This window comes from Pipistrellus hanaki (genome assembly GCF_964339955.1).
Source record: "Pipistrellus hanaki genome assembly, chromosome: 17".
In the NCBI taxonomy this organism is placed as follows: Eukaryota; Metazoa; Chordata; class Mammalia; order Chiroptera; family Vespertilionidae; genus Pipistrellus; species Pipistrellus hanaki.
The window spans coordinates 35270180-35297865 of NC_140519.1; the positions used below are offsets into that span (position 1 = coordinate 35270180).

General features: G+C 37.5%; 1 protein-coding gene across 1 annotated transcript in view; it reads left to right on the plus strand.

Moving 5' to 3' along the window:
• The window catches only part of RSPO2 (R-spondin 2), a 132613-nt gene extending 110041 nt beyond the window's left edge, over positions 1 to 22572 (plus strand). Inside the window, exon 7 of the mRNA XM_084864469.1 lies at positions 20760 to 22572. Within this exon, the coding sequence (XP_084720595.1) occupies positions 20760 to 20875 (116 nt within the window). The 3' untranslated portion in view covers positions 20876 to 22572. The remainder of the gene's footprint in view (positions 1 to 20759) is intronic.
• The last annotated feature ends 5114 nt before the right edge of the window (positions 22573 to 27686 follow it).

The window sequence follows — 27686 nt, forward strand, 5'->3', positions numbered from 1 at the left end:
TCTACACAGTTGTTTTCCTTTGGGTGTTTTCCTTTCGTGGAGTGATCCTCACTCTGTTGGACAGGAGTACTTCTGTAATGTTACTTATCCTTTGAAAACAATGAGAAATTACTTCTGCGAAGCTGTTCCAGTCAGAGGATGTGAAGTAAATCCCATCCAAACCAGCAGTGACCATCTCTCAGAGGTGGGAAGAGCAACTTCTAATTCAAGTCAGAAAGCGAACAGTCCGTGGGGTTACCGAGCTGGGGCAGCACAGCCACCGAGGCTCACAGCAGGCTCAGGCCTGGGCTCTGACTTAGACTGTTTCCTGTGGTTGGTTTAAGGAAGACGAAGATTTGTTCTCACTCCCTTCGGCCTCACTGATTGTCTCTTTTGTTATCATCATCATTATTACTGCCGCCACCACTATGCCCACCGTTTCTAACGCTGTGACCAACATATATTCAGTGCTTACCAGGGGCCATGGACTGAGATACAATTCACTTGCTTTTCTTGTTTAATCCTAACACCAACTTGATCTGGTAGGAACGTTTTACAGATGAGAAACAGGCTTAGAGAGGACACCAGCTATGAGGCTTTGGATGAGCTAAAGGGGCAGAGCTGAGGTTTGCACTGAGGCACTCAGTCTCCAAAGAGCATGTTCGTAACCTCTCTGCGATATTGCTTTTCCGAACTAAGATGATTATTGGAAAGTATTCACTTCAGGAAGTCGCCACTTTTAAATGTTCCATACATAAAAACTTGGAATGGCATTTCTCCCGGTTCTGTTACTTGCACATAATGTAAGTACCTTCAGTAACGGAGTCAGAAGGTTAGGTTAGAAATAGTGTTGGAAGAATCTTTGCGTGATTTGGCAAGACTACATTTTTTACTCTCTTGTTTAAAATAAATATGACATTTCAAAAGAATAGGCAGTATGTGTTTATATAAAGCTAATTATTTATGCAAACTTGGTTAGATAAGCAGTGCATCTGTTAGCTATATCTTTTTTAAAGGGTAGTAAAAGATGATATAATAAGGTTTGAAGAACATAAAAGATAATGGGGAATCCGGTGGCCAACTAGTTTTCTCTCTCTGAGAAACTAGACTTAAATAACCACAGAAGAGGGTTGGGAGTTTAAGTCATCAAGAGCTCCTTCAGACTTAAGATTGTTAAGAATAGTTAAATATTCTCTTGGGTCTCTAAAATACTCTTCCAGGATAAATGGCACAGACATATTTTAAGGCAGATGTATGGAGTAGATGAGCTCTCAAAGTCATGTCCAGCACTGATTCTTTGGGCGGGGGTTCCCACATTTAATGATTCTGATCAGGAGAGTTTTAGAATTTGCCATGTGTCATTCGTTTAAATGAACCAGACTGCACTGGGGAACTGTTCTTAGTCAAGTAAACCTTAGTTGTACATTTTCTTTCTAGTACAGAGTTGCTTTTTTTTTTTTTTTTTTTTTTAACAAGGGATTAATGATTATTAGTTAGAATGGTATCTATTAATAGATGGATTTGCCCTCTTCTGACTTCTCCCTATTATAAAGATGGAGTTGATAACACTGTAAACGAACACCAATGGGCCACCGTCTTCAGAATCCAGAAGGACATTCTAATAACTAAAAATCAAAAGCACTGAATTGAAAAACACAAGTAGAGAATCATTACCATTAAGTTACCGATGACTGGCTACTTCACAGTTAGAAATGGCTTTTTCTGGTCCCAACCAGCTGGCCACTGGGGCAGAAGTGAAAGTTCTCTGTCAATTAGAAGAATGGATAGATGTTATTTTTGGGCATGGCTTCTCCTTTATAATAATATAATATTTATAACTAATAGTGAATACTTAATATTCCAGATGTTGTATTAAGTATATGAACTCACTTAATTACTATAAGTATTATATGGGGTAGGAACTGTTATCTCCAACTTCCAGGTGAGGAAATAGAAGCACAGAGATTGTCAATATTCATTGTGTGATCTGAGCAAGCGAACAGGGCCAGGATTTGAACCAGACTGTCTAGGCCTCCGGACTTATGCTCTAATGACAACAACACACTGTCTCTGAAGCCAGATTTCTCTTTCTTACATCTTTCTCTCCAAAGACTATTCATACTGCTCTCCCTACAAATACCAACTCCAAGAAAACAAATACGTAAGAAATAGGTGGCACTTTGTGTTCTGGAAAATGTGGTTCCCTTAAGTGCTGTTAAGTCAGGGGGATGATGTAAAGCACCCTGACTGGGAGACTGTTCAGGATTAGAATTTAATATATTTCCCTTCAATGTGTTAGAAATCCAGACAGTAGCTACGAGAAGGTTCCATCCGAGTCCAGCAGCATCCTAGCAGAGTGGCCTAAGCATTGGATTAAGTTGGGAGATGGACAGATCAAGTCCAGTGCATGTGTTGGAATAAAAATGGAATTTAGTCAACACCTGGATGGGCAGAGAGGGGGAAGGGGGTCCAAAGGCAGTTTCCACAACTCATATCTTTGATCTGGGTAGACTTCCTTTTTTTGAAAAGAAAAAAAGTGAATTTATGGAATAATTATTGTTGAATAAGAGGGAAATCATTTAAAATTTAGCAAACTTCAGACTCAACTCCTACATTGCAAATAAGACCAGAAGAAAAATTTAGAAAAAATGTTTGTCCTCAATAGAATGCAGGGAAGACATATTATTCAAAAAATAAGTTAGGAAGCAATATGAATAAGCTGTGATAAAAGAACAACATGATCAGATTAAGAGAGGTCAGGTGAGATAAAGATTTAAAGGTGACCCAAACATAATGAAGTTAAAACTTTCCTCAGTGCGTGTCAAGTATGTAATTGATTGCTTGGAAAAGAGAGTAATGGTACTGAGGAAAATCTTGGGAAACTAACAGAATTTCAGAAGCAAAAATTGAAACTGATGATGGAAAAAGTTATTAACAATAAAAAAACAACAACCTTGAGTGGAAAGATTGTCTAAGTCTATAGAGCCAAACAACTCAGTATGTGAAGGAGATATCTATATTAGTCACAGCCTGGCAAAAACATCTGAATAAAAAGGACAGAGAAATTTTGCATGCATCATAGCATCCATAAGGAAAGTGCTATACATCCAAACGACAAAAATAAAAATCAAGCTTCCCTCAGACTTCTAGTTTTGATGCCTAAAAAAATAAAAATAAAAGATAGTGGAATAGCACCTAAGTTTTGGGAAATGAAGAATGTGACTCTATAATCATATAACCCAGCCAAATTATCATTACTGCTGCGCTGGGCTTCCTGAACTGTTACTATCTGCGAAACGACTTGCAAACATCTCTACACCGAATTTATGAACCCAACCCAACTAGGTTTACATGCCTTGCCAGCAAAAACATTCTAGTAGGATGTGAGTCCAAGCGAGAAGGATGTGCTGTGCATTTCAATCCTACTTCAGTAGTCCTCCAAATAGGATAGTGTATATTCTGGTTATCTGTTGTTTGTGACAAACATTCCAAAATGTAGCGGTTCAAAATCAAGAATTTTATTATCGTTTCACATGGATGTGTGAGTTGACAGCACGCAGCTGGGAGGCTCTCTCTTGGGGACACTCATTCTTTCGTGTCAGCTAACTGCCGAGGAATGGATGCACTGAAAGGCTTCTGACTCCCATGTTTGGCTCCTGGGCTGGCATGGCTGCAACACGTGGTGTTGGTTGAGCATCTTTCTATCCATTTAGTCTCCCCATTTGGTTGGCTTGTGTTTCCGTAGAGTGTGGTAGACCCAGATGAAGCTGTAAGGCTTCTTAAGAAGGAAGTCCCAGAGTATCATCTCTCTCATGCAAGCTGGTAAGGCCACTCCGGATTCAGAGGGATGGAGGCATGAGGAGAGAGACTGGCCTCTGGATGAGAGAATGGCATGCAGGAAAGGAAGATTCAGGTAGAGAGGGTTCTTGTAGAGAAAGGACAGAAGTTTCAAAGTGCAATGCCAATGTAGTCATTCCTTGAAAAACAGTTTGCAAAATATCTTAAAGAAGAAACCAAGTAGTTGATTAGAATTTATGAGCTATGCTAACATTTTCTGTTTCAAAGATTATCTATCTATCTAATCTTTGGCTATTTCCAGGAATGGTTTCTCTATGTGTTTTTATAAAGTATTTACAGTATTTTATATTAATTTTCTAAAGAAAAACCATACTTAGCCAAAAGTACATATAATTTACATGCATAGTTTAAAGAACAATGATAAAATAATCATGCCTGTACATACCATTTTGTTTATAAAATACATCATTATTAGTCACGTCACCAAAATAGCAGAGCAGGAGACCCTAGTCTCCATCTCCACAAGAAGATCAATAAGTAGATAGCTGCCTCCAAACAGAAAAGGCTCTGGGAGAGCTCTGGAATCCACTGAGCCAAACCGGTTTCGGTGGGAAAGAACTTCTTACCCACATAACATTATGTATTCATATACTCCTTAATGGGGACTGATCTAATTCTCCCTCTAAAATAAACTCTTGCTGGCACTAGGAAAGATGCATTACTCAGAAGGAAAGAGAATATTTCAGCCAGTCGGTACCTCAATTTATGAAATGCACAATTTGTGGAGTTATGTGGAATGAATTTGGAAAAGGATTTATACTCAAATACTTTTTATTTTAACTCTATTTTATTATCAAAGTCCATGACAGAGAATACATTTATTTAAATTTTCCTGCTGGAAAGAGCATTGGTTTTTTGGCTTTTCCTTATAGAGAGATCCAGGAAAGACAGTATGCGAAAGGAATAAGGAATCAAGGAAGGTTACTGAACTTGTCTGTGGCTTCTGGAAGTCTATATTCTTCAGATACAGAAAAACAGGAATTAACTAGTTTTTATTGCTTGAATCTAATATTACCAGATAAGTTGCCAATATATATAGGGTGAGGCAAAAGTAGATTTACAGTTGTATGTGAAATACAAAGTTTATTCCTTATTGCTAATCCTTTTCTGAGGATTTTTTTTTTCTCCATTGCTTTTCTGAGAGAGTGGAAGGGAGGGAGAGAGGGAAGAAAGAAAAACATTGATGTGAGAGAGTCACATCGACTGGAATGCCTCCCACATGGGTCCCCCGGGGCAGTCAGGGAACTAGCATCCCAGGAACATGCCCTTGACCAGGAATCGAACCAGCGACCCTTCAGTATCAGGGCACAAAGTTTATTCTTGTATTTATTAATTGTTGTATTTTTTCATACAAACATGAAAAAATGCAGCTTTGCCCATCTCTGTATTCTCGAGTTAAGAGAATCCCTTCCCTTTGCTTTTTTTTCTTTATCCCTTTGCTAACATGAATGTGACCAGACACAGTTTAGCCATAATAATAATTTCTCTTTTTTCTTATTTCCTCCCACTCATTGGACAACTTCCCTCAACCAGATTTATTCCCATATATTATTTATAAATACATTAACTGGTAGTGAGATAGCAATTTATGCTTTGCTCTTAATAAGAATTATTTTCCTGCATTTTATGGTGTAAAAACTGGACCCTTAAACGTGGCTCAGTGCAAAATGTCCTTTGTCAGAGTTGGAAAAACAGCATTCATTAGTAATTACTCCAAGCCATAAACTTTTATCATAGGAATTTTGCAACTCATGTTGAATTTACAATTTTTAATTGTATTTTAATCTTATCTTTAAAGAAACTTATAATTTGTTGATCAGAATCCTAAAAAAATATAATTTTATGCTGTAAGATGAATACATATATATTTATGTGGAAGCAAACTATTCTCTCAACAAGAGTGTGCCCAGAGGTAATGTATAGAGGGATATATTTAGGTACACGTGTACTTAGGAATATACACATTCACGTTTCAGAGAAATAGTGCACAGTCATTTTAGGGTGGCTTTTTTCATTGCTACTGAAACTATTAGTGACTAGAATTGAAGAATAAATAAATGGTCATTAAAATATAACTGCAGTTTTCCTTCAAAGAAATATTTGATTTATATTAGAATCAATTAACTTTTAATAAAACACTTAGATGGTGATCCTTGGGCATTATTATTTTGGTAGACTTTAAATATTTTTATAGGACAAGTTGGAAAACATTAAGGCAATTAAAGTATATTTTTTACTTCTAAAAAAGTATCAAAATATAAGTGTTAATTTTTAATACTTACCACCTACACATTTTGTCTGTCTTGTATTATAATCAAACTGATTGGAAACGATTTCCAAAAGTTAACTCACTCGTCTTCTGAGTTCTGTTCACACTATGTCAGAAAAACGATTATCTAATTTTTGAAAATGGTAAAGCAGGAAAGCTTTATCACCTCTGTTCTCAGTAACTCAGTCTATAACTTCCCGAACAGACCAGGAGTTATTATGGCTTGTTACACCTCTGTAGCTGTAATTCTATCTATTTTTAATTAGCAACATAGGGAAAGGTAGAAAACAGTTCTGTTTTTAAAACATAACTTTGTACATATCCTGTGAGCATTGACATTTTTGTTGTTGTTGTTGCTTGAAAAGGCATATTATTTAATCTTTTCTCCAAGTTCTTTTTTTTTTTTTTTCAATTGGTTAACATTTTCATTTTTAGCACCTCGTTTGGTCATGCTGGCTTGCATTGTTGAAAGCCAAGTAGGGTGCAGTATTCAAGCACAGTAAATACAGGGCTTCCTCCAACTTCCTTCCTCTGCAGGGTCCCTAACTTTCTAGTCACTGTTAATAGGCATTTAAAATTTTAAATTTATTGGAGCGACATTAATAAGTAAAATTATATAGGTTTCAAGGGTACAGTTCTGTGATACAGAGGTATATTGTATTGTTTGCCCACCACCCAAAGTCGTATCTTCCCTCACCATATATTTGACTCCCTCTATTCTTTACTACCCTCCAACCCCTTTTCTCTGGTAACCACCATAATTGTTTGTATCTATGAGCTTTTCTTGTTTGTTCATTTGTTGCTTTCAGTTTTCTACCTCACATATGAGTGAAATCATATAGTTCTTAAAAGGCATTTTTAGACTTACAATTCAATTGCACTGATCTATTCAGCTTGCTTCAGAACAGATCCCTGAGCCTACCCTGCTAAGATTGTGAGAAGTTTGTCTTTTATAACATACTAGAGACCTGGTGCATGAAATTTGTGCATGGGTAGGGTCCCTAGGCCTTGTCAATGATCAGGGCTGATCTGTGGGGCAACTGGTGGGGTGATTGGGGGCCCCTGCTCACACCGCCTTGGCTGGGCTGGTGCCACCTGCTTGCTGACCCCACTCCTCACCACTGCTGCTGGTCAGGGTCTACGGGCAGCTCCTGTGTTGAACGTCTGCCCCCTGGTGGTCAGTGCCTGTCATAGCAACTGGTTGTTCTGTTCGGTCTATTTGCATATTAGGGTTTTATATAGACATACAGCTCAATGATATTCTTTATATAGCTTTCCTGTCCAACTCCAGGGATGTCTTCCCTAAAATTTTAGTAGCTGGAGACTTTTCTGTTGGAAATCTCATCCAGCCATGATTCAATTTAAACCACTTTGATTATGTCTTAGTTTTTTCCATGTTATTAACTTTTGGTTTCTCACCTTTCCCTTTAATACCAAAATTGAATAAAACTAATTAGAATGATACAAACATGGAAATAAGCAATGCTTGGGAAATACAATAGATATGTTTTGTGTATGTGTGTATGTGCACACATGTGTAGTAGCTTTCTTTTATTTTAGTTTATATGTTTAACAGTTGATATGCTTTTTCTGGAGAGTGAAACATTTAAGTTGAGGGGAAATAAACCCATTTTATGAAACATTAGGATTTTTGAAAGAAAAAAAAAAGCCACATTTTGCTCTTTTATTATTTGGTGATCACAGACAAAGGTATTAGCATTCGAGATAACCCAGCAAAGTGTTTTACCTTTGGAAACGTTAGAAATGTGAAGTCTCTATGAATAGTTAGGTTCGGTTTTCCTATAATTGAAATCCATGACTGCTATTTGGTTAGTTGTCAAAAGATTCTACAGTGACCAAAACATTAATCTGATCTTTACTTGTGGATAGAAACTATTTATTTTGGCAAATATTTGTTTACTTTCCTTATCCTGCAAGAATAACAAAGAAAAGATGCCCTTGATTCTGGTCTCATATCAAACCAATAGTGGTCCTGGCCTCCATTTTATGAATTGTATAGTCCAGTCATAGGGTTTGTGGGAATCTGTGGTTAAAGAGAGGAGTGTAACACTTTCCTCCTCCTTCCTCTCTCTCAGACCACATTTATTATATTACAAAGGTGATGAGAAAAATACAGCATAATGGATTAAGAGCATAAACTGTAGGACCAGACTACTGAGTTCAATCTGAATTCTACCATTACTGACAGTGTCATCTCAGGTCACCTGACTTCTCTCATCTGTAGTTTCATCTGCTGTGAAGAGGGACTAACGACATTATTACATAGATAACATGTATAACACACTTAGTGCCTAGCACACATCATGGTGATGATAATGACTTAATAATTTACAAGAACCTCATAGCACCTTTCTGAAAGAAGGAAAAAAGACTTGTAATATGCTTCCCCTGTCTGTAATATAATTAATGCCACTGTAATGCCTCTGTTATTTGTATAACCTTGTCTGAGGGGTCCTGTTCTTGTCTTTCCAATTTTTGAAGTGGCAACTCTATATCTAGTTAGGAGGAAGCCCCGAACTTGATAATTTTAATTTTTTCAAGTGCAATTTTGTTTTTTCTTCATTTAACTCCTTAGAATTTCTGCAAACCTACTAAACCAGTGGTTGGCAAACTCATTAGTCAACAGAGCCAAATATCAACAATACAACAATTGAAATTTCTTTTGAGACAAATTTTCTAAACTTAAACTTCTAACGCCACTTCTTCAAAAACAGACTCACCCAGGCCATGGTATTTTGTGGAAGAGCCACACTCAAGGGGCCAAAGAGCCACATGTGGCTCGTGAGCCGCAGTTTGCCGACCACGGCACTAAACTGTCAAAACAGAACCTGTTCATTGGGTGCATTGAGAGGTTCTTTAGAGTAAATCTAGTCTCTGGAATCCAACCGCTGGGAGAATGAATCTGCTGTAACAGGAGTAACCTGCAGCCCCTTCCCTTGAGCACAGAGATCGGGGACCCTTTGCCTGGGTGTACATTCCACTGGCCACGGGCAACTTAATTCCTGCTGCTTTCTTGGGGCATCACCACAAACAGAACCTGGGGAAGGGAGTCCAGGCATAAAGAGGACATCATTCACAATTTGGAAGCTATTTCTCAGTTCAGTTGGGGAGGAGATGGCATGCAATGTGAAATGCTCTCACCTAGCACTTCCTTCTTTCTCCTGTTCCCAAGTCCTTTCTTTTGCCCATGCCCTTTTTAGAAGAGCTTTATGCTCTAGACTTCCCTGTTAACTTTGCACTGAGTTACCTCCAAAGCTAAGACAATAATTCCAGATTTTCCCTCTTGAAGGTTTCATTCAGGAGTCAAGTGTATGGCTAGGGAACATATATTTAAAAAAAAAAAACACAAAAAACTCCCTGGAAGGTTCTTCTATTTCTGGCCCATGAACTGGAACCACAGGTCTAAACTTCTCCCAAGTCCCAGTTGAAAAAGAAGCATGCTGTATTTTCTTCCCTTGGGTTTTGCCAAGGACACACTGTTGACTCTGAATTGGAAATGCTAAATGTATTGCTTGACCCTCAGGAAACAGGCTTTGAATGCCTTAACTCCAGTAAATAATTAATATGAAAAATACAGGTGTAGGCTGGGCCCTTTGGGGACCTAATGTGCCCCATGGGAACTCTGATATCTCAGGGCGCTGAGTGGGGAGGTTGATGCTTTTCTTCAGTCTAGTACATTAATTTGTTTGTTCAGCAGCCATTTTAATGATTATGAGATCAAAGTGGTTTGCTGGGCACAAGGGATCCAAAAAGTACAGGTTTTAGAATCTGCCAGATGTTGGTTTGAGTCAATGCTGAGCCATGTGATTTGGAGCTATTTACTTAACTTCTCTAAACTGATTTCCTCATGAGCAATCTGAAAATTATGCTTACTCTGCGGACCATTGTTAAGGACTAGAAATAATACATGTAAGGTACCTCATATATGGCTATAATTTGTTTAGCATTTATGCGCCAGATATAGTTTCTGGAACTTTATTAGTATATACATTGTCTTTACACCTCACAACAGTACTGAAGAGGGTACCAATGATTTTATCAGTTTAGAAATAAGAAAACTAACCCTCAGAAAAAGTAACTGGTCCAAGATCACTAGCTTCTAGGTCTTTTTTGAATCTATGGCTGTCTGTCCTCAAGCCTATGTTCTTAACCTTGTATTCTCAATGTCTGCCCAGTCCTGGGTCACGTGACTGCTTTATCCCTCCAGGATAGACCAGGTAGTGACCAACCCATTGGCTGGTCAGGCCATCCATGACTCTATGGGTTAACTCTTAGGGGGAGCAAGGCATGCGGAATTCCCCTCTTGGGAATATGTGATTAAGGTAAAAAGAGAACGAGGCTACCCTGTTTCTCCAAAAATAAGACAGTGTCTTATATTTTTTCCTCCCAAAGTTGCGCTAGGTCTTATTTTCAGGGGATGTCTTATCTTTCCATGCGCTAGGTCTTATTTTCGGGGAAACATGGTAGTATAAGAGGGAGGTAAGCCGGAAGATCATGGAGTTTACTCAGGGCCAGGGTCACCTTCATAGACCACATATAAGCTGAAGTTGAGGGCAGTTGCCATGTGATATCCAAGAAGAACAAGCAAGTTCATTTTATGATGGGTGACAAAGACCACATGGCTTTGGGTCCAGCCCATATATCTTGCTCCGACTCCCTTTATTGGGTGAAATAAGTGAATATCTATAACTTAATTTATGGAAAGACTCTTACCAGGACTCTATGGCATATATTGGTCTTAACTATAGCTAATGTAGTTATTCACAAAGTAGGGGCCCAGTGCACAAATTCGTGCACCTTGAAAGGAACTGTGGGTCGCAAGGCTGTGGTGAGCACAGGTGGGTTTTGTCCCATCCTCCATGCCCCCACCATTCCCATGAGCTGACCACACTTGCACCCGCTGATTGTGCAGAGCAATTGGGGCTGGCACCAGCGGTGGGTGTGAGCAGTGGCTGCTGCCCTGATCACCCCTCAGGAGCAGGGAGAAGTGGAGAAGCCTTAGGGGCAGTCGGGGCCAGCAAGTAGGGTTGGCATCAGCAGCAGGTGTAAGGGCTGGGTGGAACCAAAGAATCTTCAGTAATCACCAGATGCTTGTCCCAATAACAGCAACCAGCACCCCGCCTTGGTCTGGTGCCCCTGCTCACCTGCTCCGTCATCTAGTCACAGCCAATGCCGGCCGTATTCTGTGCTCTGCTGCTTGCCATGTTCCACATGTGCCCCCTGGTGGTCAGTGCACATCATAGCAACTGGTGGTTCCATTGTTCAGTCTATTTGCATATTAGGGTTTTATATATATAGATATATTGCATGACATATCCACAAACATAAAATTATAAAATTAAAACAGAAGGTGGTAATTTGTTTAATGACGGAGGTTCAAGTGCTGTCCTAGGCACAGAGGAGGGAATGTGTTCATGAGCCTTTGTGGAACATGCAGCTCTTTGTTATTCTGTGTTGACTCCCTTTGTGTAAGGCCTACTCCTTAGGTGAGCTGTAGGCTTGGACCAATAGCCCATGCCTGACACAGCTGTCTTGGAGAAACCATTTGTTTTTCTTGTGTGTCTTCAAGTTTCCTAGAAATTGTGTTGAATCCAATTTAAATAAATGCTTGCCGTATGATTATAGTTCTATATGTCATTTCTTAGACTTTTTTTTTTTCATTTAGTTAATGGTTATTGATTGAAGACCAAGGAGTATTAAATCCTCTTATTCTAATGGAATTACCTTAAAAGGTATCTTCTGTTATATTATAGTATGAAGTCAGCTATGGAGGGACTTGAAATTCTTCTCTGATTATCCCATCGCTCCTAATCAAATGAAATAGTTGTATCGTTTTCTCTGTAAAACCTGATGTTTTTTTCTGACTTAATTTAGGAGTGCCAAATGAGCCTGATGGTTTTCTGCAAATTTTATTTATCTTGAGTAATTTTAGGATGCATAACTGCGCAATGTTCTGGCAGGCAGTTGGAGTACTTCAGTTTTTTTCATGATATTCAATTACGTGAGAATGTGTCGAAAGCACTTACAGTGAGTGCATGGTCCACGGTAGGAATGTCCACCATCTCACTTACCCAACATAGGAAACTTCACAGATTGCATCTTGCTAAAAGGTAAGAAAAAGAATAAGCAATGAATCAACACAGTGTAAGTTTACAGAATGTCAAAGTTACAGATAAGTTGTTATTTAGGCAGTACTTTCGCAGTTCATAAAGCGGTTTCTTCACAGTTATGAGGTGGCCAATGATGTCTAGAATTTAGAAGACAAATAACATTACTCTGACTAATGTTTTTCTGAATTTCTTGAGAAAAAAAAACTGTGTCCTTATCCAATTGTTTTTAAAACTATAGAAGTATTTAAGACACTGAAACCTAGTTCCAAGCCCAGCTTAGCTGCTAATTAGCTGTAGGAACTTGGATAGGACACCCTAGTTTTTCTGTACCTCACTTGTTTCATATTTAAACCCCCATCCCCCAACACAGCCAGTTGTTTCTGGTGCTAGGAGGCCAACTTGATCAGAACCCTTGTAAGGACTCACCACCTAATCAGCTTTCATACTTGATATCAGAACTATGCACCAGAAAATGTCATTTTTAAAAAATATATATTTTATTGATTTTTCACAGAGAGGAAGAGAGAGGGATAGAGAGTCAGAAACATTGATGAGAGAGAAACATCTATCAGCTGCCTCTTGCACATCCCCTACTGGGGATGTGCCCGCAACCAAGGTACATGCCCTTGACCGGAATTGAACCTGGGACCTTTCAGTCTACAGGTCGACGCTCTATCCATTGAGCCAAACCGGTTTCGGCAGAAAATATCATTTTTAATTTCACAACTTCATTCTTATAAGAGACCCAAAGAAAGGACTTGTTCTTTGCAGGTAATTTACAATAAGTTAAATTTCCCATAAGAAAATATTACTTGGGTTTATAATAATGCATCTTTCTCCAAGTCACTGTTTGACTAGCAGATTCATCTTTTCTTTTCTCTTGTCATTATTCCCTGCCTTTACTCTCAAACATCTTTAAAAGCAGTGTGAAATTATATTTTTCCTTGTCTTGCTACTATTCTTTACTTTCCAGGCAGAGTTAAGCTCTTTGGTAAAGGGAAAAAAAAAGAAAAAAAAAAGAAAAAAAAAAGGGCCTCCAATTGGGGTTAAAATGAAGTACTATGTAAGAAGTTAGAGCCCCAAAGCTCTTATGTACTTTTTTTTTAAAAAAACCAGGGTACTCTTACATTACGGTAAAAGTGAATTAGTGCCCCCTTGTGGTAGAGTTATGTATTTATTCCTTCACACAAGTACATTTATGCAGAGCATTTTTTTAGCCTGAAACACTCTTTGTCCTTTACAATGAACCTAAAGTATTTATAAAAAGAGTTCTGGATATTTTGAAACAAGTGTATCCTAATTTATTTATTTTCACCTATCTTAAACGCCATAGACTTTTGTCTTTGAACTGATTTTTCATTTCTTTGTTTGAGGTACCAGATATCTATGAGCTTATATTAAATAAATCATTGGAATAACCAATGTTATATGGAACAAATATGAATCTCATTGAAATTACTTTTCTGTAGACCTTACCACTTCAAGTGAGTTGGAGGGGTTTGGGAATATCATTGCCCTTTCAGAATTCTTGTAATATGCCTGAAGAATAATGATTTTCTTCAGGGCTATAAGTTTTGAAATACCATGTGCAGGAAATCTTATTGGTGTTATAATTAATGTATAAAGGCTCAGGTGATCTTCAAAATTAGCTTTTCCTCCAACTTCATTGTTTTGAACATGAAACAAGATTTTAAAAACTAAACAAACTTCCTTTCAACATAATAGCAGACCTCACGCCTAATAAAATGTGTTATATAAGAAAACTTGAATAGTGTTAAAGACAAAGAAAGCAATTTCATACTATTTTTTTTTACAATAAAAATATGGCAAACTTGTACAGATAGAATATTAAAATAGAACTGCTTATTGAAATAGTGTAAATCTATAGCAGTAAATATTCTGAATTTTGAATGATTTTCACATTTGTATGTTTAGAGAAGTGTATTGTCATTTATTATTTTGGATGGTTTTCACTCTGCACCAGTAGCCTTGTAAGATGGATAGCTACTTGTAAGTTATCTCCAGATTGTGTGTAGACTTTTAAAACACATGCACTTTTATGAAGATGAAATGACCTGAGATTCAAGATGCCAGTAAAAATCCCCTTTGCAGATAGCTTATTTTTCAGTTCGTTTGTCTCTATATATTTTTCCTGAAAGAAAATTTGATCGTAGTCATCAAATAACCATTGAGGGATTTTCCATGTCTTTCCAAAGACATGTGTCTGTGAAATGTTTTTAGTGAAAAGGGTGTTATTTCTTTTAAAAACCCAAAGAAACAGATAAATATCATATTACTAAAAATGACAAGGAATTTTGTACTATAACTAAGGAGCCCAAAATGAATTCCTTTGCTTTACTCAAGAGTTCTAGCTAACTTTACTCTCTCTGACTTCCAGCTAATGTGAATCAATAACCATCAAGATATGTTATCCTGAATTATTATAGACAGTGGGAAGATTTTTATCTTAGACTATATAGAATATTCTGTGGTAGATGCCAGTCATGCTCACCATACTTGGACTCCTTTCTAGAAAAAAAAAGAGATTCATAAACTAATATATATTCTTTCTTTTTTTTTTTTAAACTTAAGTAGAATTGGTATACATTATATTAGTTATATAGTTTCAGGTATACAATATAGTGATTTGACATTTTTATACCTTACAATTTTATACCCACCAATTCTAATAATCATCTGTCACTGTACAAATTTATCACAATTATATTAACTATGTTCCCCTTTCCCTCTGGCCTCTGTTTATGATTCTGCTTTTGTATTCTTAATGTCTGAGTGTTTAGGTCCTTTAGTTCCTAAGCTTTTATATATCTTAGATTCATTTATGGTTGGCCACTCAGTACACTCAGTAAAGAATCTGCTTACCGCCCTAACTGGTTTGGTTCAGTGGACAGAGCATTGGCCTGCAGACTGAAGGATCCCAGGTTCAATTCCAGTCAAGGGCATGTACCTTGTTGTGGGCACATCCCCAGTAGGGGGCGTGCAGGAGGCAGCTGATAGATGTTTCTCTCTCATCAATGTTTCTGACTCTCTATCTCCCTTCTCTGCTTTCCACCACAGTAGAAATGTTTTAGTATTATAAGATTTTCCTTATAGCTATTTATGTTAAGTATTAGGAACATGCAATTATTTTTGGACATAAATTTAATTGTGGTTTTAAAATACAAAATGCTTCTTTATAGTTGAAAACATACTTCTTTGGTAGTCATAAAAATTGTAGGAGGGCACTTAGGTAATTTACAGGCTTTTTCAGAGTTATGGTAAACATATTTATGCATAAATTTCTGCCTAAGTTTAGATTATTTTCCTAGAATAGATTCCAAGATCTCATTTAATAGATTCCAAAATCTCATTTAAAAGTTATGAACATTTTTGCCCTGGCCAGGTAGCTCAGTTGGTTGGTGCATTGTCCTGATACACCAAGGTTTTGGGTTTGATCAGCAGTCAGAGCACTTATTAGAGTCAGTCAGTGAATGAGTAGATGAGTGGAATAATAAACCAATGTTTCTTTCTCTTCCCCTCCCTAAAATTCATTTTTTAAAATGTTATAAACATCCTAATGCTCTTTTTACACTTGCCAAATGCCTTTTCAGAAAGGCTGTCTGTATCAATTGCATATTCTCAAACTGAATCCCAAAGCCTGTCTCATCACATTCTCACTAGCTTTACATGTTTTCACTCTTAAGCATCTTTGCAGTAGCAGCTAATTTTATTTGGTGGTTTTGGGTGTGAGATTTGATTGTTTAAATATATTGATTAGCTATTTTTTATTTCTTTTTATGAATTGTATTTAGGACTTTTGTCTATTTTCATATGAGCTTTTAAAAATATTTTAGGAACCAGCTGACATTTTCCCCCCAGGGAATCATCAATCACTCTTAAATAAATAAATCTCTGCTGCTACTCATTCTTGGGCAAACTCAAGATGCCCATATGAGAGAAAGTAATGGCCCAATTGCTATTCACCGTCTACAGCTCAGTTCCTCTGCATTTAGATGTGGAGGCAACCTTTTACGTTCTACCTACAGTGTGTGTGCCCTCTTATGTAGGACAAGACTCAACAATTGGTGGTGATACAGGCTTCTTGTCTCTCAATGTTAGCTGCTTTGAAGAATGACAGTTTCTTTGAGGTGATCCCTGAATCACCATAATGAATTTCATAAACACAATGAAGCCTAGGTTTTAAGTTAGCATAACAAAACTTATTAAAATGTAATTGAAATTGGCCCTGGTTTTAGGTGATGACCTTTGTTGTGGTTCTCGTACTGGTCATTACAGTTAACTGTATTGTGTCATAATTCTGGCTACTTCCCCCAGTGTGTATATATATATCGAAGCTTTTATCTTTTTTGCTTAGTCACAGTTACTGAATTTTTTTCTTTAGTTTTCTTCCATTAGAAAGTCTTCCTCAAATACTCAGTAATAATTATGGAAATTCTTCACCACCTTTGTGCCTCACAGATGGATGTATTGCTTCAATGATGAAAAGACTTTTATCTAAACTAGTCAGGGGGAAAAAACCATCTGAAGCAGTTCCTTGTATTGGAGAGCTTACAGAAGAATGAAGTTCATGTGTGACTGACAGGGGAGTCAGTATTTTCACAGCTTCATGTAATTTGTGAGGCTGCCTGATATCTTGGTTCAAAATAATCTATCCTGTTTCTGATTCTAATAGCAGTAATCTACAGCTGGACGTTAGGAGTATTTCCATAAGGCACTGCTCACCTTTCTCTGTAGAAGAGTTGATAGGTTATCCTGTTGGACCATTTCCACATGTGTGCAAGTCAATGTAATTACGTTGGTTAGAGTGTGGCTTTGATAATACCTTTCTAACTTTGTTCATTTTGATGATGATCTTATCTTGCCAGTGGTATTTTACTCATCTTCCTTTCATCCCAGGAATATAGTCTTTTCTAACGGTGTCTCATAATTTTCTAGTGAAGGATGACTATAGCATCTTCTTTCTATAAATGTAGAATCATGAGTATGATATTGCAGCAGACACCTCTGTCATAAGACAGTGCCTCCCTATCAGGTTTGCCTCCTCCCAGGAGGCCTTTCTCTATGAAATCACATTGCTTTGCCTTAGAGCTCCTTGTCTACTTGCATTCACACAACATTGCTGAAGAGATCTGCTCTGTGGATCAGATTTTCTTCGATCTTAAAGAGATTCACTCAATAGTGATTTGTCAAGGCATCTGCATTCTCAAAGCACTCAGGACAAAGATACACATAATTTGTCATAAGTGTTGGACATACCTGGAGGCTGACAATTCTAACAAGACTCGGATCTTTTCTGCTGATCTGGGGAATGTATTTTCCAAGTCTTCTCTTGTGAACTAATAAGCAAGAAAGTTAAATCCATGAGTTGAATTAGTTTTTGGATGGCTGTCACCAAATTTGCCTTTAAATGCTTCCTGAATAGGTGAATATTCTTGAAAAATGTGCAACGATGTGATGAAAGTCTAGAAGTTATTCTCTGAGTCTAATCCACCCACAGATGTAAGAAGTTAAGTGAAAACATAAGTTAGCATGCTTGTATATTCAATGTGTTATTTTCAAATATATAAATGAAAACAGGGATATTTATTTTTGTTAAATCTTAGCAGAGATCAGAAGAAAATATGTGCAAGACTCTTTTTATACCTTTTGTTAGGATATGTTTCAATATTTTATTACTGAGTTGGGCTTAAAGTCAAAACAACCTACTATGGACCACAAAATATTTTCTGTTAATTTAGGCCTATCCGTGGTCAAATATTGGCTAACTGTCTTAATTCCTTGGTATTTGCAATATATCTTACATGAGAAATGGGGCTGACCCAGAACAAAACCAAGCAATGAGCCAATAGCACAGAGACGTCATTCAAAAGAGATTGCTGAGGAAAGTTTTAGGGTTACAATTAGGTTTCCCAGAATTTCACTAGTTGGAGCAGGTACCATATGACTTAATTGCCAATAGAATAATTGTACAATTTTAAAAATTATGTAAGTTTTCAGAAGCATTGCTGAATTTTTGGCTACAATATGAACAGTTTTATGCAAATATTGAATAACTTCTCTATCACACAATATTATTATCAGCCAGCAAATCCAAAGACCATATGATATTGACAATTACATCAGAATAATGTGTTAGGTAAATGACATGAAATTGACCCTCTTTTAAATGAGTTTCGACTAATTTAGCTTAGATTTGCTGTTAGTGAAAATAGTGCACATTTGATTCCCAACTAAATCATTTACATGAAGAATTGAAATGGTGACTGTGAAAAGCTTTCTGTAAATAACATATTCAGTATATTTTTATCTTAACAGAATACACTTTAAAATTAAGGAATGTTGGCGTTATTTCCCATTTGCTGGATTTCAATTTGCTTTTAAAGAAACCTCCAGCCTTTAAAGAAATGAAATTTAAACTGAACTTTAAAATGTAGTCAGCAATGATTTTTAAAGGATTTTCTGTTAAGATTAAATACAGATCTAAGAAAAACCTTCCTATAACTATCATTGAAACTTCTTTTTAAATATTCTACTTAATGTTAAATATTTTATCTCTCTGCCCTCATTAAGTGTGTCTCATCAGATATGGTGTTATTAAATAGTTGTAACTTTACAGTTTTTTTTTATTTTTATTAATACTGGCTTGGACTAAAGCTTCATTGGGTAGGATTAACTATATTTAAAGATGGCAAAATGCCATTATAACATTAATGCCAGAATTTAATGAGAACCAGAAGTTAACTTCAAGGATCTTCATAATTTAATATGAGGGCATGATCATATTCTGATTATTTTACTGTAGTGTCCTATTAAAAACAAGTTATTCTTTTTCTAATATTTTTTCTTATAAGTTTTATTCAGCAAACACTTAAGTATCCACTACGTGGCAACTATGTGCTATAGTATTATCAGTGAGACTGTTTTCCATCCTCAAATAAAAGCCTTTCTGATCCAAAAGAGCGGAAATGAGAAACACCTCCCTTATGCAGGACTGATGGCCTCTCTTGATCTAGAATAGGGGTGTCGAACTCAATCAGAGAAGGGGCCAAAATCTAAAATCCAGCCTAAATCGCGGGCCGAATGGTTTACTGAACAGTCATAAACTGACAATGTCATAAACTGACAGCGGAGTGCAGTGATGACAGCGCGGTGCGGGCCACATTGCAAGGCCTGGCGGGCTGGATTTGGCCCGTGGGCCTTGTGTTTGACATATGTGATCTAGAATGTCTGGTTTTCTAAGGCATGCATCTACCTCTCTAAGTTCTGTTTCTTCATTTCTTACATCGGCCCTCTATGTCCCTGACATGGGAAGGTTGGAGAGCATGGATTACAACTGGATGTCCTAGTTGTGGTACTGATTACTATGGTTGTCTCACAGGAAAAGCTTTGTAGAACGACACAATAAAATTGGACATAGGGCAGGGAGGCGAGCTGGCTGTAGGGTTCTTTGTCTTTTGAGAAAAAAACCTCTCTGTACTGAAAGCTGTATAGTGATGACTCACTATCTGTAAAATGCAAGTGAACTTTATTTCCTGCTCTAAAATTGATCCCTGTGTGTTTAGAACTCAAAGCGTAATGGACCTAAAGCAAATGTCTGTGTTCCTTATTTTTTTTCTCTTCATAATCTTATGTACACATACTTACAAAGAAATGCTGAGACCTAAAGTCCATGATGCATAACCACCAGAGGTAAGAAGTGAAATACAGCAGAGGCAAAGGGAAAACTGTACCTTCAAATTCTAACTATTTAGCTTGTGCTCCGAGCTTCCTAGTGACTAAGGCAAAGAGAACAAACAGGATACCATGATGTGATCTTCTGCTTGTAAGATATAGTCCACCAGTTCTTCAGAAACAAGCATTTTTCTTGTTCTCAATCAATAAGAACTGGTCTAGGTGATTTTTATAAGAAGCCATAAGCCACATCATGAATGATGGCCTCATAAATTTTTATAAAAAAAAAAAAGTATTCCACATATGTCATATCATATATTGGCCTTTGGAGAACACTGAAGGAATAATGTTAAAAGCAAGACATTTGTTTCCCCTGTGGGGCAGGGCGAGGGGTGTTTGAGACTTCTGGTATATTTACTGTAGATAGATGCTTATTTTCTTTTGACCCACTGACATGTGGAGCAGAAGAAAGATGTAAAGATGTCTAGTAAAGGGTAGCATTGTTAAAAGTAGGAGGGGATAAGTGAAATTTTTTGTGGCAGGATGATATTTGCAAGACTGATCAGGCCGCTGGGAGGTGTTTAAATATGCCAGTTCCCTGTAACAGGAAGATCAGTCTCTGGTTTAGACAGCATATCCAATTTAGTAAATTATTATTATTCCGTCAAAATTAATGTGAACAATTTTCTCTTTGAGGCTGCTTTTTCCATAGGTGATGTTTTCCAGATGGGCTTTGTGTAAAACTCTTAATGTTTTATGTTTTCTTTCCTAGAAAAAGAGCCTTTTCTCTCATGTCTTCATTTCTCTCTCTCTTCCCCTGTTCGTTTTAGGGAAGAGAGGGCCAAAGGCGAAGGAGAAGAAGAACAAGAAGAAGAAAAGGAAGCTGATAGAGAGAGCCCAGGAGCAGCACAGCGTCTTCCTTGCTACAGACAGGGCCAACCAGTAAAATAAGAGACACATCGGGTGGATTTTTTTTTTTTTTTTTTTTTTTTTTTTTGCAAAAGTGCACAAAGCTACTCTCCATTCCCCGACACTGGTGCACGGTGTTTGTGCTGCTCTGACCGCTATCCATTCCCAGTGACATTGTGAAAGGAGGAGCCGCGCTGGCCTCTGTTATTTATGCTTTGATTTGCAGCCGGAGACTGTGAAGGTGGGAGCTTGTGACCTGAATCGGAGGAAGTGGGAGTGAGTGTACAGCATGGGACTGGGCTCGGTGTGCAACACCGCCAAACGTGAGGCTGCAGACCACCACTGGAGAACGGACTTGTGCATATTTATGGGAAGGAAGATGCTCAACAGGCAAAGTGCTATTTCACTTGTGCCCTTTATTTCTCACATTGTGCACTGTCAAGGATACATGTATGTGGATATCTGCTTAATGTTACCACATGTTCTCGGCATCTGTTCCCTTCAAACTGTTGTGGGATGGAACTGTTCTTAGCTGGGGATATGCTACAGGAATTCCTGCTCAGTCTCACAGCGGCTCTGATATGTACATATTCCGCTGGGGCTATACATAAACCTCTTACTTACTGTATATTTATGCTCTCTTATGCGTAACAAGTCATACCTGATTAATAGATGTCACTTTGTTTTTTAGTGGTTCCTAACTGTTGTCCGGTAAATGGCTGTTCTAGTTTTGAGAATTGGCAAGTGTTTTGTTGCCCCTTGAACTTTACCTTTTCTTTTCTTTGTGGGCTTATTTCTCACTGTAAGGATAGGATGAGCTAGTTTGGACATAGGGTCAAATGACCGATGTCAAAGAATGTATCTCCTCACAAGATAAAGCAGCATCTGGCAGTCAGAAACCTGAAGTCCCTTTCAGTCTATGATGGAATGACATCATGAAACACACCTGAAACATGAGGAATTACATGCAGCCATTCCTAGTACTTGTCATGCAACTTTACAAGCTAGCAAGAGAACTTCCAAACTTCAGTAAGTGTATATGCATCATTTAAAGCAGTCCCTGACTTAGTGACAGGGCGCCTTCCAGTATTCTTGGGTCACTGTAGGAGCTACCATCATAAGACTATGCTTTGGATCTGAGGAGAAAACAAGATGAATTCCTACAACTGCTGGTCAGATCTTAACAGGTCCCCTTGGAGCCAGAATGTATTTCATGGCTGAGATAGGGAGGAATGGCGTGGGAGCTCCTAGGGGATGGTTTCAGAGTTGTGGTTTCAAAAACATGCTTGTCCCCTTGCGGGGAACCAGCTCTTAAAGAATTTTGAATTGGCTACTTCTAAAAGCATCATTATCTTCCTGGATGATCCAAAAGAAATGGTTGCAGATTTTTTGAGGAAAAAGCAAAGCAAGGTAAAAGCCTTTCTCTCACCTTGCATTGGCAAAACTACCTCTTTAGCATTTTTGGTTAACTTTCGAGTCAAAAGCATCTTACCAATAAGTATAAATGTCATATACATCATTATGAAAATATTGTTATGAGATAAGCCATATATGAATGTTGTATTCGACTTTAGGGTTTGCATTTAATCCTGAAGTGTTCACCTCCTTTCCTATCTATGTACACTATATTCCTATTGCTAAGCAGGGAGGGGGCTCTTGTATAGTGCTTCATTGTTAATAAGTCAAAACCTGTTCTATTTCTGGGATATTCTTTTCATGCATTAAAAAACTTCCAAAGTATTTGTGGAAATTCGCTTTTCTTTTGAGATTTAGGGGGAAAAAAACCCAACCCTCAAATGATGGTCCTTAAAAAAGTAAAAACAAAATTTTCAAATCTATGCTAGTAACTACATCTAAGGCACTAAATAGGTTAGCTATAAATTACGTGGTAGTGGAGTATTAAGAGTGGGGATTTTAGGAATTAACAAAAGAGAGACAGACTCATAGATAAACTATCTCAAAGGTGGGGGTGGGGAGTAGGCTGGGGGATTGAGCAAAAGAAATTCATGGGAGGATAAATGGTGATGGATAGAGACTTGGGGTGGTGAACACAATACAGTGTACAGATGGTTTGTTATGAATTTGCGCATCTGAAAACTGCATAATTTTGTCAGTGTCATTCTAATAAATTAGATAAAAGGGGGAAAAATTCAAAAAGAGTAGCAATTTTAGAGCCAGACCGAATTCTAGTATAGACTGAGAACAGCCTGAGGCAAATTATTTAATTCATCCAGATCTGTTTACTCATCTATAAAATGAAGGTAAACAATATTACCTACCTTCAGGGCTGTGTTTTAAGGGCTGAATTTAGTAAAAATATGCATAGAGTTGTGTTTTGAAGATTATATCAGGTAAAATGTGTAAAGTATGGTCAACACAGCATGATATTATATACTAAGAATTACGTAAGTTGTGACCTGTTATTCTTTTTAGCTACCTCTGTCCCGGGCTATTTAAATTATTTTAAAATATTCATTTCTAAAAAAAAAACCAAAACAAACAAAAAAACAACAACAACACATCAGCTCCCTTCAATTTACTGTTTGATGCCTGGACATTATTTGCTCAAACTTTTATTCTAATGGGAATTAATATATAGCTGTAACACACACACATGCTACAGTGTAATTTTAGCTTCTGGGCAGTTATAAAAAGAGCTGGTGGTTTCCCTCAAATAGATATACCATTCTATACTGTATAAAATATATATGTGACCAGTTTTATTCCCAATATTTTCATGAAGCTTAGTGTCTGTAAAAGATGGGACTACAACTTTCACAATTCAGAGGTTCGAGTTGGGAGTGGGTGAAACGGGAGAAGGTGATCAAAAGGTACAAACTTCCAGTTATAAAAGTCATAGGGATCTAAGGTACAGCATGGTGACTATAGTTAACACATAGTTAACTGCATATTTGAAAGTTGCCAAGATTAAACATTTTAAATATCCTCATCACAAGAAATAAAAATTGACAAATCAGCGCTTAAAAACCAATTTTTGCCGAAACCGGTTTGGCTCAGTGAATAGAGTGTCAGCCGGCAGACTGAGGGGTCCCAGGTTTGATTCCGGCCAAGGGCATGTACCTTGGCTGTGGGCACATCCCTAGTAGGGGGTGTGCAGGAGGCAGCTGATCAATATTTTTCTCTCATTGATGTTTCTAACTCCCTTCCTCTCTGTAAAATATTATATATATATATATGTATGTATATATATATATATATATATATATATATATATATATGCCAATTTTATAAATGTTCTTATTTTTCAAGATGTGTCAAAGATTTAGATGTTTTGAGTTAACTTTTATATATAGTATCAGAAAGTCTAGTTTTATTATTTTGTAGTGGTTTTCCAAAAATATAGGTGCTAAACCTGGTCTCAGAGCATTTTTTTGTGTGAACTTAACCTCAAGGGCAAGGGAAGTAAAAGCAAACATAAATGAATAGGACTACGTCCACTAAAAAGCTTCTGCACAGCAAAATAAACTATCAACAAAAGAAAAAGATATCCAATTGAATGGGAGATTTACAAGCAATACCTTTATAAGGAACTAATATCCAAAATATACAGACTCATACAACTCAACACCAATACCCCTGCACCACAAAAAATCCAATTAAAAAAATGGGCAGAGAACCTGAACAGACAATTTGCCCGAGAAGATATGGCCCATAAATATATGAAAAGATGCTCAACTTTACTAGGTATAAAGGAAATGGAAATCAAAACCACAATGAGACACCACCTCACCTATGTTAGAATGCCTTTTAGCAATAAAACAAGTGTTGGAGAGGGTGTGGAGAAAAGAGAACCCTGGCACACTGCTGGTGGGAAAGTTAAACTGGTGCAGCCTCTGTGAAAAACTAAGTTCCTCAAAAAGTTAAGTATCAAGCTACTGTATGACATAGCAATCCCTCTTCAGTGTATCTCCCCCCCAAATTTTGAAAACACCTATTTATAAAAGTATATATACCCCTATGCTCACTGCAACATTATTCACAATAGCCAAGACATGGAAACACAAAGGTGAAAGATTGGATTTGATCTAAATGCATAGAAAATCAGTGGAGGATTTAAACAGCTTAATGATGTGATAAGATTCTTCTGCCATATTCACTTGGGCTGCAGTGTGGAAGGTAGACATTCAGAACGAAGGCAGAGAGACCAATTTTTGCAGTAATCAGATGAGAATTAGTGTGACTTGGGCTGGTGGGTAGCAGTAGAGGAAGAGAAGTGTTTGGATTCAGGACATAGTTTGGCAGAAGAACCCGCAGACTTGCTGATGAGTTGCATAGAGTAGGTAGTGGTGAAGGGAAAAAAGGAAACCAGTATGTCTCCGGGGTTTCTTGCCCTAAGCAACAGAACATATAGGGAAGATGGGGAAAACTGGGAAATAAAAATAAGCCATTTTCACATGCTAAGTTTAACGTGCCTGTTAGATATTTATGTGGAAATACCAAGTAGGCAACTGGATATAAACCTGGAGTTTAGGGGAAAGTTCAGGGATAGAAATAAACTGTTTGTGGGATATCAATATATAGAAGGCACTTAGTGCCAAGGAACTTTATGGGCTGACCAGAGAGAGAATGTACAAAGTGGAGAAAAAGAGCCTTAGATGTACCAAGCCTTAGATATTGACCAGAGAAGGTGGCACCAAGAGAGAGATTATGACAAAGTGTCCAGGGAGGAAAACCAGGAGCAGGTAAGTCACTAAGAGTGACCAAGGGACTCAAGACTTACATAGTTCTCTTGCCCCTTATTTTAGAATAAAAGTATCAGGATAAGTGAAGGGCAATTAGGAAAAATTTGTAATAATTATGGAGTTTTGGACTTCTCAAATATTTTTCCTCATTGTACACTCCAAGAACAAAACTTAAAAGCTCATTGAAAATGGTTTTGATGTAAAAAGAACATAAAATAAGTCAATGCTTAAAAACTTTCAAAACTAGTCTTCACATAAATGTGATAATGATACTTAATTTCAGGTTACCATATCACCTACCAATTTCATCTACATTTATAATGAAATAATTATCTCAATGACTCTACAAAGAATTTTCCTTTATTTCTTTCAAATTTAATAAAATATGTTAAATGAACAACAAAACTAGTCTGAATTATAGGTCCTTGGATTTGTAATTTTCAACAATGAGGATTTTTAAAACTTGTAATTATTGAGATACTTTGGTAACAACTCTCAGACATAAGAGCCTACATGTTTGAACAGAGACACAATCGTGGTATTTAACTGAAAAGTGTTAAAGGTAATTTTTTCAGAGTTCAGTACGTACAATAGGATAACTAAAATTTTAGGTACTTGCATGACACTTTTTAATAAAATAAATATATTCTTAATCTTTTTTCCCATCACACATGCTTCTCCCAAGTTTACTCTTTCCTACATCTATCACCTGGGAAAACCAGATGTGACAGGGACTTCTAGGGCTTAGCTACATCTAGTTCTTTCCTTTCTGACCACCAAGTAGCAGTCCATTTCTCAATTCTCTTGTAGTTAGATGAAGCCTTGAGATTTATTTTAACAAAAGGAATCTGATTGGGAATTGCATGAAACTGCAAGGCTGGGTCACTTCAGAGCAAGTACATGTTCTGCACAATTTCTTTTCCCATTTGGCTGGGATCACAAAGGTAGCGCTACAAGGTGAAAGCAGCCTGCATCTGAGCCTCTGCCTCGAAAAGAGTTGCCCTGGGTGGTTGCCCAACCTAAATCAGACTTTGCATGAGCAAGGAAATACACCTTTATTGTACTAAGCCACTGAGGTTGTGAGGTTATTGGTACCATAGTATGGCCTGATATTATTCTGTAATGCTTTTTTTCATGGGATCAAGAAACTATATTACTTATTAGTTGAAACATCATCAGTAAAGAAAAGCAGAAAAGTCAAAATGATATTTCACTAGAATAAATAACTTAGGTTAGTTTAGAATTAGAAGAATGACATTTACTTTTAATGAAGCATCTCTCATTTTATGAAAGATATTGGCATTCTGATGATGGTGATAAAATAATTTACTGTAAAATTTAAAAAATTTTTTTCTAGAATATTGTTAGATAGCCAAGGCAAACATAATCTTCATAGATTTTTTCCACATATCTACCATATTCAACAAGTGTAGGTAACCTATATAATGCTACTAGTGAGAGACCAACCAGGATTAAGGTTCCCGTACTCCTCTCTATCTGCAGACACATGAACATACAGTTATTTAGGGAGCAATTACCACTGCTGAGTAACTCCTACACATCGGGCGAATGAGAAAATACATCAAATGGGTAGATAAGGCTGAGACACACCCTCATCTAACCCCAACCCCCAGCACAGTGCCATTCATTGGAGAGGAAACTCTCAACTCCCAACTTCTCCCTGGGAAGGGAAAGATTTAGCACCCCAACTTTAAGACTTCATGAGAAAAGGAACATTAAAATACCTTGCTTTGGAAGCCAACAAGGCTCGTATCCAGAAGACTCAAAAAAAAAGCAAAAAAAAAAAAAGCCAGTAGTTAATGAATGGGAACACTCCCATGGCTATGCCCCCAGGGCACAATGCAGGGGGAACTGCAAAATTGCCCATCTTTCAGTCTTCTCCCCAAAGGGGTCCAGCTGCACACTTTGAAAGCTGCTGCTGCCTGAGGTTCAGGCTTCATCTAGGGGCTGCCTGTGGTCCTCCCCAGAGACCAGGCAAACAGGCAAATTGCTCCACCACCTTCGCTCTGTAGCCCACTACAAGTCACCAGTATCTCCCTTTTACAGGTATTTTATGACCCAGTTTGCATGATTGCCTAGGAGGGATGGGCCTCCAATTGGCTGGCTCTGATTACCAAAGTGGCT